Consider the following 15,780-nt stretch of genomic DNA (forward strand, 5'->3'; position numbering starts at 1 on the left):
GGGTGAAGCTGGGAGGCAGCACCGTGCGTAAGCGACTGCGGAGATCAGCTGGCAGGAGCAAATCCTCGCAGCCACCCTCAGCCCGCTTCTCAGTATCCATCCTGTGGTGAGGTCACTGACTCCACTGCTACATCAGAAAGAGGAAGGAGGGCGGTTTCGCTAAAGGAAAGCAGCCCTCAGCAGCAGGATGGTCACCTGGCACCCAGGGTGACCCTCACCAGCATCCCCAGCCTCCAGAGGGGACAGGACGCTCCCAGGCACCCGCCGGCAGCAGGGATCTCACCTACAACCTCTGGGACGTGGCCAAGGAGCACGACCTGCCTTCTTGCCAAGACGTCAGTGCCACATCACAGCATGCCACCGACACCTGCGTCACCACAGCCCTGTCACAGCCTCCCAGGGAAAAGGATGTGGCTCCTCGCGCAGTCAGTTGGTAGGTGAGCATGGGATGGGGAGCGCCGAGGTCGCCAGGGGCTTGAGGGGACATGGGGCACTTTGATGGCCAGGGAACCCCTGGAAGGTCCTTGCACGAGCTGCCTCTCCCGAGCCTGGAAGCCACAAGCCATTGCAAGCTGGGACAGGATGTGGGGAGGGGTCCCTGTGTGCTTCCACAGGTCACAAAGCACTCATTTGCTTTGGCCCCTGTCTGAGTCCCAGTAGTGGGGGACACAAACTTTTAGCCATCCAGGACAACTGTTTGATGTTCCTCCACTAATTAGCTTAATTGCAGGAGCATACTCTGTGTGCAGGCAAGCCCCAACCCAGCAGCAGGTCTTCTCCTTGACCTCCTATGAGCTCCTGCTTGAGCTTTCCCCCCTTGGCTGTGTCCTCAGGGCAGCCAGGCAGTCAGGGACTGAGCTTTTCCAGTGTTCCTCCCTGCTCCTCACCTGCTTCCCTCTGGTCTTTCTCTCTGCTCAGCACCTGCAGATGAAGCCCCAGCAGCGCGGCTGCACTTTCTCCCCATGGTGGCTCTCCAGTGCGGGCAGGCTGGGGAAGGGAAGCCTTTCTCCTGGGCTGGGAATCCCCTCCTGCCCCCCTCCTTCCCCAAGAGAGAGCCTGACACAGAAGGGGAAGGGGTATTTTTAGCACTTACCCCACGCTTGTTTCAAGGATTGAGCTAAGAAGAGGAATTGACATCAAATGAAGGGTTGCTTTTGCTTTAAAAGGAAGCCTTTTTTTTCTTTTCCTACTACTCAGTCATTGCAAAAATTCTGTGAAGAGGGATTGGTAAAAATCACCTTTTGTAGGAGGTTGGCGTCAGAAATCGCTGGACACTGTTCTCTACGCTGGCACTGGCTTCTGGTGCCCAGCTCCCACAGTGACTCGCGTCCCAGAGGAAGGGGATGGGCTGGTACTGAGCCCCTCTGCCCCAGCACTGGTCATGGCTCCCAGCACCCACAAAGCCAAGAGATGCCTCCACCAGCCAGACCATCCTCGCACATGTCCTCTCTCTGCATTCCTGCTCTCCAGCAGCTTTTCCTGACCATTGGCTTCTCCTGGAACCCCAGGAACGCGGGTGCTCTCGCCTTCCCAGCTGCCATTCCACCCCAGTATGCACTGGCTGTGGTGACCCATTTGAGATCCTCCAGGTCCCAGAATAAGACGCCATCCACACCTTGAGGAGTTTTCCTGAAAGCAATATGGTTAATAGGGGAAAAAAGTCCTTTGCTGCAACATGAGACTTGCCAGCACCAACATGGCAGGCAGGAGTGTGGTGAACGTGTGATCTCACCCCTGTGCTCGGCACTGCTGAGGCCGCACCTCAATGAGTGGGTTCAGTTTTGGGCCCCTCACTCCAAAAAGGCCATTGAATGACTCGAGCGTGTCCAGAGAAGGGCAACGGAGCTGGTGCAGGGTCTGGAGCACAGGTCTGATGGGGAGCGGCTGAGGGAACTGCGGGGGTTTAGTCTGGAGAAGAGGCTGAGGGGAGACCTCATGGCCCTCTACAACTCCCTGACAGGAGGGTGCAGGGAGGGGGGATGAGTCTCTTGAGCCAAGGAACCAGCGCCAGGACAAGAGGGAATGACCTCAAGCTGCGCCAAGGCAGGGTCAGACTGGCTCTTAGGAAGTATTTCTTTGCAGAAGGGGTTGTTGTGCGTTGGAATGGGCTGCCCAGGGCAGGGGGGGAGTCCCCATCCCTGGAGGGGTTGAAGAGTTGGGTTGACCCAGCGCTGAGGGATCTGGTGGAGTTGGGAATGGTCAGTGTGAGGTTCATGGTTGGACTGGAGGAGCTTCAAGGGCTTTTCCACCCGAGATGATTCTGTGAAAACAGGTTCTCCAGGGACCCGAAGAGGAGATGGTGGTCCTTAAAAGGAAAACCACTGGCCAGAAGGTGGCAATATCCCCTCTCCTTTCTGGGCCTGACTGCGCAGAGCAGAGAAGGGGTCAGCCCCTTGTCAGGGATGGGTCCATTTTGGTTTGGAAGCTCTAACCCCACTCAGACCTCCCCTTTGGATTGACCAGCTCAGGCAGTGGCAGGACAATTTCCCACCCAGGTGGCCAGGCACCCCGGTGTCCATCTCCTGAAGCTCAGCTTGCACCGGCCATTGTGGGTGCTGGTGGAGTGAATGCCACAGCACCTCGGGCCAGCGAGGAGGAGGGTGTGCAACAGGGGGGGTGCAAAGTCCTGCCCCAGCGAGGGACAGCCCCGGGAACTGGTATATGCTGGGGCCACCCAGCTGGAAAGCTGCTTCACCCAGATAGCAACCCTGGACCTTCCTCCCCCCACACCTGCACAGAGATGAGCTTGTACTTTGCCCACCTTCGCGTCTCGCTCAGGGGAGATTAGGGCATTCCTGACCTTCCCGACCCTCTTCTCTGAAATCCTCTGTCGTAGGGTCTAGTTGTGCTGATGGTTGCTTTTTCTTGGGCCGTGTGGGGCTGCTCCAGGCAGCTGATGAGATAATGTTAGAAATCACCCCAGGATTAGTGTCTCCCACCTCCGTTCCCGCTGCGACCTCCTCACCCCGCAGCAGAGATGTGGCACTGGGACACTTTGGAGCAACAACCAGCAAAGCAGCTGCTCCAGGCAGGCTGGATGCAGGACACCTCCTGCAAAGGAGTCCAGGGCAGAGTGACTGTAACTGGGAGGGACTGGAAACCACTGGAGCCCCTGCATCCCTCTGAAGATGGAGGTGCCTGGCTGGACATGCCCAGCACACGGGATTGCCCTTGCTTGGCAATTCCTGCTTTGCACATTCTTGATGAACCGCTGCCCTCCCTCTGCCCACGGAGCGCATGATGCCCAAAAAAAGCACCCAGACAGCTCCTGACATTGACAGAAGCAGTTTTTCCTGGTCAGAAAATTCCTAATCCCTCCAGAAGCTATTCAGGTTTCCCTGCAATGTCCCCCTCGGGGCCCAAGGCAATTGTCCATCCCCCAAGGCTGAAAAGGGAATTTACAGAGAAAGGTGAAAGCTGAACTGTGTTGCTGTTGTGAGACCAGTCTGACTTTGGTTTCTCACCAAAAATGACAAGTAACTTCATGGCAAAGGACCCCAGCTTTACCCCAGGCCCTAAGGAGTCTCGCAGCACCAAGCTGGTGGTCATACAGTGGGGCCCCAGGCACCCCAGGGTGCTGTCACCCTGTCCCACACAGCACCAGAATTTGGCCCCAACAGCGGGTGCTGCTTCATGGGGCTTTTCTAACTTCCACCCTCGGGGTCCTGTGATGCATAAAGCAAAATCCACCATGTCAGGGACTTAACAGGGACTATCTCTCATTGCAGAGCCCTCAGTAGAAGCAGACCAGGTTCAGAGATCAGGTTCATTTCTGCCACGTGCCACCTAGGGTGGAGCCAGGGAGAGTTTGATCTTCCACAGGACGGCAGTACCAAGCCTCAGGTGCCAGTGAAGCAAAACAAACAGCAGCTTTCTTAAACAGCAGGGATGCTGGAGGAGACATTGGACTGACGAGGGAGCAGCTGAGTTGGGCTGAAGATCTGGGGGCTTGTAGAATATGGAGAAAATTGTCGCCTGTCCTACAGCACTGGTGAGTTTTGGCTCTTGGAGGGTGCACTGAGGTGTCTCAAAGCTCCGGATCGGTGTGGGCAGTGGGTCTTTGCAGCAGATCATACAGGATATGTGAGCTGAGCAGTGGTGAGACCCTTCCCCACCAGTTCTGCCTGGCTCTTTCCGTATGGCATGGTGCAGCTCCAACCCCCTTGCACGCGCTTGTGTCTCAAACCACTTTGTGGATTTTGTCACAGGTACTCCAAGGCCACGTGCGATTCTCCAAGAGAGAGTTTTTTTCATGGGCATCACCTAATGTGATATAAAAAAAAAGTTGAATTGCATTGCGGAACTGTTCAGGGTGTTTGAATCATGTCTGGGACCATAAGGAAGCCTAGGGAGTAGAAGATGCTCCAGGGGCTCCCCAGGATGGATGCCCTGTGCATGGATGAAGTCTGCCCAGATGCTCGACCTCCCCGCAGGCCGTGAGTTACCCACCCCACAGCTATGGGGGTGTAGTTTCTGACCTGCCCTTACACCTCCCTCTGCAGGTCAATGGTCAGGGCAGGAGATGGGCAGGAGCTGGGCAGGACCTGCCTTGATGTCCCACAGGTGCTGGAGGACTCTTGTACCTTGGTCTGTAGTGGTTGGGAGCAGCGTGTGCTACAGGGGAGGGCGTGCTCATTGCTACCTTCTTGTTTCATCTTATCCCATAAAAATTTAAAAATCGTTGTTATTTTAATCAGCTTAGTCCCTCATTTTAGAGACAGAAACCAAAGCATGGGGTTTGGTGTTTAGGGAATATAGACTTGGATTATCCCTGGTCCTCTCCAACATGGACTCTGCTTTCTGCAGCTGGAAAAGCATTTCCCACCCTGAAATACTCAAGGATCATTTTCTAAGTACTGGTTACAGTGAGAAAAGGCTTCTCTTGCCCTAAACCAGGGAATTCCAGCCCAATAGTGCCATTGTCCAGGCAGCCGCATGTCTAGAGCAGGGCAGGCCTCCTGCACTCCGAAGCAGAAATCCATGGATGGTGCTTGCTGGCCTCCACGTGCCCGCTGCAGAGACATCCCAGCTCTGCACCCCGACGAGCAGCTCAGCAAATTTTGCTTTTTTCCTGCATCTTTCCTACTCCTGCTGAAAAATCATTCCTCAGCTGACAAGAGCTTGCTGTAACGTGGGGGCCCTTTGGTGACAGTTCACAGGCATCAGGGAGAGGGAGGTTAATGGGATCAGAGCCAGCCAGTTCCAGGGACACTGAATACAGCATCTCTTTCTTTTCTCTCTGTCCTTTAATTAAGCCCCTTGTAACTCTGCTTGGGATTTGGGAGTGACCTCGGCGCTTTCCTAGCAGGAGCCTTCCTCATGGGCCATTGCTCCGGCACAATGCACCTTGGCCTTTTCATCCCAAGGGAAGTAGTTTGGGCAGGTCAACCATTCAAGCTGCGTGTCCTAGTTTTAGTGCCTGTGATAGCAAGTCAAAGGGAGGTCGTGGGGGGATGCTAACCAACCACCCAGCTGCGTCCTGGAAAGGGAAAGCACCTTCCAGTGAGAAGGGAAGTTGCACAGCGAGGGAGAAAGTGAAAGCCCAAAGTAGAAATCTTCAACCTGGGACTGCTTCTAAAAGAAGCTGCTGTTGGCTGGACTCGTCCCTCAAACATCACCTCCCACTGTAGGAAAATATCAGCCTACCTGGTTCCTGCAGGTCTTCACAGCAGCAAGGTTGCGCTTTGGGTTTTCTACTTGGGGAATGGAAAGGTTGCAGAAGAAAACACCTCGTCACAAGCACCATGCAACGTCACACCAAAGCAGCCCCTGTCCATGCAGGCACCGTCTCCCTGGCTGCGTCATTTCTGCCAGCTGTAATCTGGTCCCTGAGATGGAACGGGCCCTTCTGCAGCTGATACCGGTGCCCAGCGCTGGCTCATGGACGATGTGCACGTGGTCAGTCCACAGCACCAGCCCAACTCCCCTCTGGGCTGCCTGTGAGGCAGCCGGTGGACTTTAAGCTCATTTTTTTTGGCCTGGAGAGGCAAATTGCGGCAGAAGCTGTTTTCACGAGCCTGGAATTAGCAGTACACATCAAAGAATTAGTCCTGATCCGAAAAGCCCAGCGACAGACTCAAAGCAAAGTCCTTCAGCTGTCCCTCCTGCGCTTTGGGGTGCTGAAGGCAACAGAAAACCCCGTGCCAACCACGGGCTGGGGTTTGAAGCGCTGACAAGCTCCAGACAGCCCCACGCTGAGTTAGATCCTGCTCTGACCACATGTTTTCTAATGGGAGCATTCGGTTTTAGGGCTTTTCTCAAGTTCACACGGCTGTAGAGCGGCAGCAGCCCTGGCACTGCAGCCCTGCACCTTCCTGCAGCAGGGAGAGGGTGATTTAACCCAATTAATTTGAAATGAGCCGGCGGGCTGCATGCCGAGAGCCCTTCCACGTGTCTCCTTCCGCTCACCCTCTGTCTCTGCAGTTATGAAACCACTAGCAGCGGCCGATGCCCTGACCAAGCACAGGTCAGTAGGATGATTTGGCTGTAAGAAAAGGGGCTGGGGGTGAAGCCGGTGTCTCGGGGCAGGATTTCCCCACATTCAGTCCTCTCCAGCCTGGTGAGAGCTGTGTCTGCACCCCTGATTGACACGTATACAGCAGGAGTCTTGGTTATGACAGAATCCTGGGCGTCTTCGGTGGGGTCTGGAGACAGAGGAGGCAGACAGTCAAGACTTTCACTCTTTCTGGCTCAAGGAAAATGTATTTTTTAAAGGTTCTTGCAAAAAAAAAAAAAAAAAAAAAAAAGCCAGAAATTATTATCAGGCTATGCCAACCCCATCTGTCCTTTACCAACGTTCTCCCTTTCCGACTCCTGCTAGCCAGGGACAGGGAGGAGTTTTAGGTGCTGAGCAAAAATACGTGTATTTGCTTTGTGATCCACTGGCTCTCCCGAAGCTGCCAAAGGCATCGGGCCCAGCATCTGGGGTCACAAAGGGGTCCGCGGCAGCTGGGCTCTCAGCAGGGTGAGGTGCCAGCCCAGATGGCCCCCAGCTCCCTGTCACACAGAGCCTCTCCCGCATCCCTTCATCCCTTCCCAGGTGCTGTTTCAGGGATGGTCGCTACTAATTACAGCTGTACCCCTCCACCCCCCACCCCCCACCCCCCCCCACGGCCCTAACCCGCTGTGAATGGCACCGAAACCGCCTTTGTTCCCCTCCCCGGGGGGCGGGGGGGAGGACAGCGCTGCCCTCGGCTATAAAAGGGGGCGGTGGTGGCTGGTGGCCCCAGCCCCGCTCCCAGCCCCGGTGCCGGTCCCATCCCTGGCCATGGGCCACCCCAGTGCAGTTGCCACGCTGCTCTGTCAGCTGGGGCTCTCCGTGGCCATCCAGTGGCTGTGAGTAGTGGCCCCAGGGATGGGGGGATGCACCCCCTCCCTCCCCGGTGCCCTTCTTTGGGGGTCCCCCTCTGCAGCCGGCTCCCCCAGAGGGGTGCTCCGGGCCCCCCCCTCACCCCACTGACCCCCATCCTCTCCCCACAGCGGGCTGACAGAGAGCGGCAGCGGGGTGGCCTGGAACGAAAGCCACCACTGCCGGCTGCTTGCCGGGCTGGTGCCCGACCAGTTCCAGCTGTGCCGCAGGAACCTGGAGGTGATGCACAGCATCGTCCGGGCCGCCCACCAGACCAAGAGCGTCTGCCAGAAGACCTTTGCAGACATGAGGTGGAACTGCTCCTCCATCCAGCGTGCCCCCAGCTTTGGCCCTGACCTGCTGAAAGGTAAAGGACGCTTCATCCGCTGCGTTCATGCTCCTCTTTCTGCCCCACGTAGCTTTGCAGGCAGCCTTTAATCTACAGTGCTTGGGTGTTAATTTTGCCTCAGATGCATGTTTTGGAGAAAACTTGCTGCCGTTACACCCGCATTAATCCTGTGCAACTTATATCTGCAGGAACGGACAGACAGTAACTTCTATTTCAAACAAAAAACAGCTGCTAGAGGCTCCATAAAAAAGGGGGCAGAGGTGGGGACACTGATAGTGTAATATAATGGGTGGCACAGGGTAAAAGTACAGTGCAAAAAAACCCGTTGGGCTTTGGTTTTATTCTGTTGCAAGAAAAAAAACCACCCTCCTTTGCACTGTGAGAGCTTTGAGAGGAGTGCTTGGCTGGGCAGGGAGGAAGGACATCTCCCCCTCTTCTTCCCAGGAACCCGGGAATCCGCCTTTGTCTACGCCCTGGCTGCCGCCGCCGTCTCGCACTCCATCGCCCAAGCCTGCACCTCGGGAGAGCTCCCCCTCTGCTCCTGCGGCTCTGTCCCCTCCGAGGTCCCCGGGCCCGACTTCAGATGGGGTGGCTGTGGGGACAACCTGCGCTACGGCCTCCAGCTTGGCACCGCTTTTGCTGACAGCCCCTTAAAATCCAGCAAGCTGGGGACCCAGGGGCTCAAGGCCATGAATCTGCATAACAATGCAGCGGGGCGGCAGGTGGGTATGGTGCCCACCCGGATTTCTCTCAGCAGCCCAGCACACCTCACAGCACCCCGGGGGGTGGCAGAGGTGCCTAATATAAGGTGGCAGACTCCGGCCAGGCTGTTGGGATGCTGTCCTTAAATTCAGGAGGCAACTAAATGGTTAAAATGAAGTTAAAGGTGTTTGCAGAGACATCCCCTGCTGCTACCCACCCCCCCCCGCCCAACCATGCTTGCACCCTTTCCACAACCAGCACAAGATATTTACCACTTCACACCAGTACTTCCAGTACTTCTTCCCACCCCTCTCATGGGAAGCTGAGGCCTGTCCAGCTGATTTGCCTCATTCATGGAAGCTTTCCACCTAGCACCCTGTGCAGAATAAAGCAATATCTCCTCTCTAAACTAATCTCTGGTTTTGAGAGACTTTATTTCAGGTAAGAGGCTCCCCAGCCCTGCCCAGAGCTGTGGGGTTTTGTGCTTTCAAGCCCTCGTGTTCCCCAGGTGAGGACGTGGCCATCCTGCACCCGCGCTGGCTGGGGAAGCCACCAGCTCCACTGCAAGCTCCAGCACGGCTGAGCTCCCCAAGGGCTTTTTAAATTTAAAGGTGGCAATACGCAGCTGAGCTCTTTCATCTCTTGAAACTTCTCATGTATGCTCTTACAAATTGATCTGTAGGGTGGGTACCAGGAGAAAGCAGAAGTGAATTCATCTGGTTTCTTGTCCTCTGCAGGTGCTGAGTGACTCCCTGGATACCAAGTGTAAATGCCATGGTGTTTCAGGCTCCTGTTCGGTGAAGACCTGCTGGAAAGGACTGCCAAACTTGGATGAAATTGCCTCTGACCTCAAGTCCAAGTACCTGGCAGCCATCAGGGTGACCCACCGGCTCATAGGGCCCAGGAAGCAGCTGATACCCAAAGAAATGGATGTCAGGCCAGTGAAGGAGACGGATCTGGTTTATCTCATCAACTCTCCCGACTACTGCATGCCGAATCAACAGCTGGGGTCTCTGGGGACACAGGACAGGTAAGAAACTGCTGCAAATACTCTCTAACTCAGGCTCTAATTTGATGAGTGTCTGCTTTGAGAGCATGCTCTGGGAAGCTGGTGTGGGTGGGGACACCACAGGGACCGCTGCAAAACCTTTGCATCTTAAAGTCCCCGGGAGGGCAGGAAGGCAGATGTTGTTCTTACAGAGCTATGCAGGTGTAAAGGCAAGGGAGAGGCCTTCCTGAGAGTCCGTCAGCTCCGCTCTCCAGCAGAGGATGCACCATGTGAGGAGTCAGAAAGGGAAACGCCACCTCTCCCTGCAAGCCCGTGGGTGCTGCCTGCCAGTAACCAGAGTGGTTCGGCAGTCCGGAGTCTGCGGTGCTTCCCAGACATCTCCTGTCTGGAGCGATTGCGGGGCAGGGGGCAGTTTTTAGAGGGATGAAGAAGCCTTGTCTGAAGGTTGAGCCAGGGCTGCCTCAGGGCTGTGACTTGCAATCCCTGTTAGATTTACCAGGAGCAGAAGTTCCTGGTCCTAGCCCTTCCTTCTCCATGGGAAGTTCCTGCCCACAGGATGATACAGAGTGTGCCCAACCTCCACCCCAGGTGCTCAAACACCCTCACAGAAACCCAAGCTGACATCGACCCCAGTTTGCAAGCAGACCCGTGCGTCTCAGTCAGAGAGGGACCTTGGGGGGTTGATTGCCAGCCGGCTGAACAGGAGCCAGCAGTGTGCCCAGGTGGCCAAGAAGGCCAATGGTATGCTGGCTTGTATCAGCACTAGCGTGGCCAGCAGGGACAGGGAAGGGATCTCACCCCTGTGCTCGGCACTGGTGAGGCCGCACCTCGATGACTGGGTTCAGTTTTGGGCCCCTCACTCCAAAAAGGCCATTGAATGACTCGAGCGTGTCCAGAGAAGGGCAACGGAGCTGGTGCAGGGTCTGGAGCACAGGTCTGATGGGGAGCGGCTGAGGGAACTGGGGGGGTTTAGTCTGGAGAAGAGGAGGCTGAGGGGAGACCTCATGGCCCTCTACAACTCCCTGAAAGGAGGGTGCAGAGAGGGGGGATGAGTCTCTTGAGCCAAGGAACAAGTGCCAGGACAAGAGGGAATGGCCTCAAGCTGCGCCAGGGCAGGGTCAGACTGGCTCTTAGGAAGTATTTCTTTGCAGAAGGGGTTGTTGGGCGTTGGAATGGGCTGCCCAGGGCAGGGGGGGAGTCCCCATCCCTGGAGGGGTTGAAGAGTCGGGTTGACCCAGCGCTGAGGGATCTGGTGGAGTTGGGAACGGTCAGTGTGAGGTTCATGGTTGGACTGGAGGAGTTTCAAGGGCTTTTCCAACCCAGATAATTCTGGGATTCTGTCTCACTGACTCCTGCTATGGGCACATAAGGGCTGGGAAGAGGCCATGGGTACGGTCCCTCAGCTCCCGCTCGTGCATCCTCCCCTTGACAGGCAGTGCAACAAGACCTCCGTGAGCAGCGACAGTTGCAACCTGATGTGCTGCGGCCGCGGCTACAACACCTACACGGAGGAGGTGGTGGAGAGGTGTCACTGCAAGTATCACTGGTGCTGCTACGTGGTGTGCAAGAAGTGTCGGCGGAAGGTGGAGAGATACGTCTGTAAATAACACTGGCGGTGTCACGGCAGGTGGGAGGACTCTCATGCTGGTGTCCTCCAGGGCACCAAATGCCAACTGCGAGGGATGCTCGGAGCTCCAGCAAGAAGCGGGCTGTGCGGGAAGCCTGGACTCTCACATTACCACAGAAGATCTCAAACTGAGTGATACTGGGAAGCCAAAGACCAGAGGCCGACCTCTGTTCCACCTCTCCAGAGCGAGACAAAGGGCTGCCCTCCTGCAGCTGGTCGGCAGTGCCCAGCCCTCTGTCTCCAGCTGGGGACAAACCATTTATCATGCTGCACGCACAGGCCCTTTTCTCCAGGGGTGAATGCGGACCCTGGGCTGCTATTGTCTCTTTGCAGGAGGTTTCTGACAGTGGCCTGAAAGACAGGAGTGATGGATGGGAAGGGGGGTAGAGAGCTGTCGGTTGGGAGGAGGCTGCAGGGGAAGAAAGCTGCTTCAGGTGAGGGGGTCATGGGCAGCTTCTCTGGGGACAGGCTTCTGCTGTGGGCTCACCCAGCACCACTGAATGTTCCTCCTCAGGGGCAAATACTGGTCCAGAGCCCTTTGCAGCATCTGAAATGAAGACAGGCAGAGCCAGTTATTGGTCCAGGAGACAGAACTCATCAATCCTCCCCACGACCTGCATGGAGATTGCCACTGCTCTCGGGGGTGACTGATGATAACAGACAGACCTGGAGACAGGAGCAGTCCCGGCGGCTGCCGAAGCAGGGCAGCATGGAAAAACTGCCTTCTATTAACAAGGCAGCCACGGCAGCACTGTAGCTTCTGCCCTCTGGGCTTGTGTTGGAGGTGGAAGCCCTCTCAAGGTGTGGCATACTCATGGCTTCTCCTTCCTGCCCCTTCTTGTAGACCACTAAGGTTTTCAGCCCACTCCTTCCACCCCCTTAATACCAGGTGTGCTGGCACTCTGGCCTGGAGAGAGGATCTTGGGAAATAAGAATGAACCTTTAGTCTCTATCCTTAATCTAAGTGGGATTCTGGTACATGTTTTTTAAAATAAATGTATTATATCATACCTCTGTGTGACATGTTTCCTAGGTCAACCTCCCTCCTCCATCTCTGGCCACAGAGAAAGCAAGAGCATATCTAAGGAGATCCTAAAGCCCCGTGTCCCCTCCTTTACACACAGGGGGGGACCAGTTCTGTCTTAACTCTTTCTGCTGCTCATTGGCTCAGGTTTGTCTTTAATTACAGGTATCTGTCAGCCCCAGCTACTGTGCACATATGGTAAAGGTGCTGGAAGGTTTCTATCACCTGCTTCCTCAGGTCTCTGACCAGCCAGCTTCTGGGATCAGTGCTGGGGGCTGGAAACTGAGGCAGTTGGGGATTATTTTCTGATCTGAATGTGGGCTGGACTAGCCAAGCGTGTGTGTGTGAATGGCAAGGAGTCAGGAGCTGGGGATGGGGGCTCCGACAGCCCCCCGTTTCCCCTAGCATGGAAGCTGGCCAAGCACTTGAACGGGGTGAGAGATTCCTGGTCATGCAGCCTTTGGTGAGAAAGGGTGAGTCTAAGCAGACAGGTGCTGAGGAGAACCCAGAGCACCAGGAAGGCAGGTAAACATCGTGGAAATCCGAGGGCAACTTCCCGCAGCTCATACCACGACCTAGAGACTCTGGTGGCTTTGCGTGAGCTTTGCTTTATTTGTGGTTTGCATTGAATGGAGCTGGCCGCCTTCAGCCTGAGTCCAGCTGTACAATTACTCATTTCCATATTCATTCAATCATTTTTAATAGCCTCTGCAGGGTCACGGAATCAATTCATGAGCTTTTATTGTAAACCATCCCCTCCACTTAATGTGCTCCAGGTTTCTGTATTAACAGTGAATAAGAGCTGAGAGTCAAAGGTGGCTTGAGAGAAGCCCGGGAGCGGCAAGTTGAAATGCTCAGGGGTGAAGCATATGCTCGCATAGTTAACCGAGTGAGTTAACTATCATTATCAGTTGTTAATGTGCCATTGACTTGATCTGGCTGCTGACATCTAGCCTTCCCAGAGCGACAGTAAAGCCACAGCTGCCAGGTTTCCATCACAGCTGCTGAAGACCAAAAAGCTATCTTTTAAAATGCAATTAGGGGTTAGTCACCGGCATTCCTCAGAAAAGGGAGTCTTCAGCTGCTAAGCTGCAAAATAGCTGCAGTTTCTGTGTCCCGAGCCAGGCTGAGCCGAGGGGTGATGCAGGTACTTAATTAGGAGGATTGCTTAAATACCTTCCCTATAGCCACCTCCTGTGCATCCCCAGATCAGAGGAAGGTGAAACCGGGAGGGGCTGTGAACTCCGCAGAGCACTGCAAAACGAGCCGGTGAGAGAGGGAAAAAAAAACCAAAAAACAAAAAACAAAACCCAAACCAGGGGCAGGATCTTGTGGAGTGGGAGATTCAGCCAGGAGGGTGGGAAATGTGATTTGCATTTGGTAACTACAAACACACATAGCCTGGGGTAGAGGAGAGGAGCCACAATAGCTAGGAATGCCCCGGGGAGATGTCGTGATCCCCTCCTAGAGAGGTCCCATTTGAATTTCTGCCTGGGAAAAGGCAGGGTCAAGTGCTGAATATGCAGAGTCCTCTCCTCCTCTTGCTCCTCGCATCCTGACTGCAAACCCAACAGGGAAGAGCTGGGAAAGGACTGGAGGGGTCAGTCAGCAGCGAGGGGCTTGGGCTCCGTTTGGGTCCTGCAGGAAATCGGAAAACGCTGTAATTAGTTGAAGGATGCAAAGGGTCAGGCTGGCAGGAAGGACGATGGTGGGGAGGTGACAGCTAAGTGACAGTGCTCTGAGTGGAGGGTGTTATAATCTGGGCCCACACCTGGATTTACCAGGCTTGTGAGATCTGCGGGACTGGAAGAGTCTCTGAGGGAGGGAGAGCCAGAGCAAGGCAGTCGGCAGCAGAGGGAATAAACCCTGCGCTTGGCCCCAGGGGCTGAGGGGACCCGTCTGACTGGATGTATTTTATCTCTCTAACCCTGCTTGGGCAGCAAAACCAGCAGGAAGGTGTCAGGGGAACATGGAGCCCCTTCACCCCACCCGGGCTAGCACAAGCACCCTCTGAGGTAAAAGATGGGAAAACCTGGACGCTGACATCACCCTCCAGTGGCTTCCAGCAACCCTCTGCCAGAGAAATCGGTGCAAAAGGGTTTTTCTCTAACCCTCTACACCTTCACTTCCACCCCAGACGTCTCCAGCTCTGGCAGACAGCCCTTCAGGACCTGAATAAACCTGGGCAAGGACGGTAGCAGCGTCCCCAAAAACGAGAGCATCTCTGTAACAATTGTGGCTTTGCAGCCCTTCAGACACTTCCTCACGCATTTCTTTTGCCCCGCTTTCACAATCGTCCTCTCCAGACTGTGGTAGGCTGCTGTCATTACCCTCTGCTTCACGAACCCTCGCCGGGCTCACTGCTAATGTGACGGATCTACCTCTTTGACTTTTCTGTCATTAGCCATTTTTCCCTATGTCTTGTGGCTTTTTGTTTATCTGTCTCTCTGGAAATGAGACTCCCTGGAGCTGAATTCTCCATGGCCATGGCAGAAGTCTTTCACTTTCTGGTGCTGGGAGCTGACGTGGGAGAGATGGCTCTGAAAATGGCTTGCGCGTAGAACAAAACCATCCCTCTACACGAAATGTGGTGAGAACCAGGCAAAGGGTTTGCTTTGAAAAGCCTCCTCTCGGTTACTGCCTGACTTTTAATTTGGGTTTGAAAGGAATAACACTGGTATGAATGTGATCGTTCCCTGATGGTTAGACTTGTGCAGACAATGAAGTCTGGAGAAAAGCGAGTGATTTTCATGGACTCTTTTGACTTTCCTGCTAAAGCATTGATTTTTTTTTTTCCCTTTTATTTCTTTATTCATTGAGGGATGCTACATAACTTATTCCAGGAGGATAATCTGAGCAAAGACAACAAGCTGTTGGTAATCAAGTAAACATTTTGGAGGAAGAATGACTCTGTTCAAGAACATGTTGGGATATTTCTTCCCTACAGCTTGGCCTGGACTGTGGGTCAGGACCTCCACCTGCTTTTTGCTTGTGCTCTTCACAAAGAAAACTGAGCCAGAACAAGGAAAAGGCACAGGATGGGGCTGCTGTCTGGGGCCTCCTCAGCTGTTGATCAACGTCTGTACTGCTGTAAATATTTGGGGGATGTTGCTCTGACCTTTGGGATGGTTGGTGCCTACACTATCACACCACAAGACACAAACATGAGTAAATGCTTGTCTTTAAGGAAAAACCCTTGCATCTCTGTTCTCCTTTATTTCTGGGGTGTTCAGCAATATCATGATGCTCCTAAGAATGACAAATAATAATAGGGATTGTCCTTATGGGGATCTTCAGCTGAAGGACAGGGCCAGATCAACGTAGGTGAGTAACAGCCATAAGACCAGAGGGGGAACTAGGCTGCAGACAGACGGCCCTTGGGCATAGCTTGAAGGGCAGTCGAGGGTGAGTCTCAGAGGGGGAGCAGACCTCTGTCCCTTCTCCTAGGCTGGGCAGGCTGGCATCCTTTCCAGCTCTGAACCCCATATTTTATATATATAACCGGGCTTTTCCAGGAGCATCCCCCCCCAAGCCCAGAACCAGGGCCGTACAGATTTTGAGGACTTTCTCAGCTTGCGTATGTGTCAGCCATGACCACTGTGCATGTGCTGCATGGGGGAGTCAGGGATTTCCAGGCGTGCTCCAGTCTGGCTGGAGCAGAACCCGTGTGCTGTAGGATGACGTGCAGAAGCTCTAACACCTTCCAGGAAGACTGGATGTA

General features: G+C 54.6%; 1 protein-coding gene across 3 annotated transcripts; it reads left to right on the forward strand.

The window, feature by feature from the left end:
* The first annotated feature begins 403 nt into the window (after nucleotides 1-403).
* On the forward strand, nucleotides 404-15,317 carry LOC141949212 (protein Wnt-11b-like). Of its 3 annotated transcripts, none has more exons than XM_074882535.1 (6): nucleotides 404-433; nucleotides 5,256-6,466; nucleotides 7,480-7,715; nucleotides 8,142-8,419; nucleotides 9,137-9,429; nucleotides 10,841-15,317. In XM_074882535.1, exons 2-6 carry the CDS (start codon nucleotides 6,372-6,374, stop codon nucleotides 11,013-11,015), a joined length of 1,077 nt encoding a protein of 358 aa, XP_074738636.1. In that variant the 5' UTR covers nucleotides 404-433; nucleotides 5,256-6,371; the 3' UTR covers nucleotides 11,016-15,317. The 3 variants fall into 3 exon arrangements, with proteins under 3 accessions (XP_074738636.1, XP_074738637.1, XP_074738638.1); XM_074882536.1 differs by lacking the exon at nucleotides 404-433 and adding an exon at nucleotides 3,972-3,991; XM_074882537.1 differs by lacking the exons at nucleotides 404-433; nucleotides 5,256-6,466 and adding an exon at nucleotides 7,268-7,335.
* Nucleotides 15,318-15,780: the final 463 nt, after the last annotated feature.

Source organism: Strix uralensis, chromosome 13, assembly GCF_047716275.1.
Source record: "Strix uralensis isolate ZFMK-TIS-50842 chromosome 13, bStrUra1, whole genome shotgun sequence".
Classification (NCBI taxonomy): domain Eukaryota; kingdom Metazoa; phylum Chordata; class Aves; order Strigiformes; family Strigidae; genus Strix; species Strix uralensis.

Bases quoted from the DNA above. Each gene is read 5' to 3' on its own strand.
- LOC141949212 (XM_074882535.1), top strand. From the start codon at position 6,372: ATGCCGAGAGCCCTTCCACGTGTCTCCTTCCGCTCACCCTCTGTCTCT. The intron at 6,467-7,479 runs GTCAGTAGGATG...CTCTCCCCACAG, and splicing joins GATGCCCTGACCAAGCACAG to CGGGCTGACAGAGAGCGGCA. The intron at 8,420-9,136 runs GTGGGTATGGTG...TGTCCTCTGCAG, and splicing joins ACAATGCAGCGGGGCGGCAG to GTGCTGAGTGACTCCCTGGA.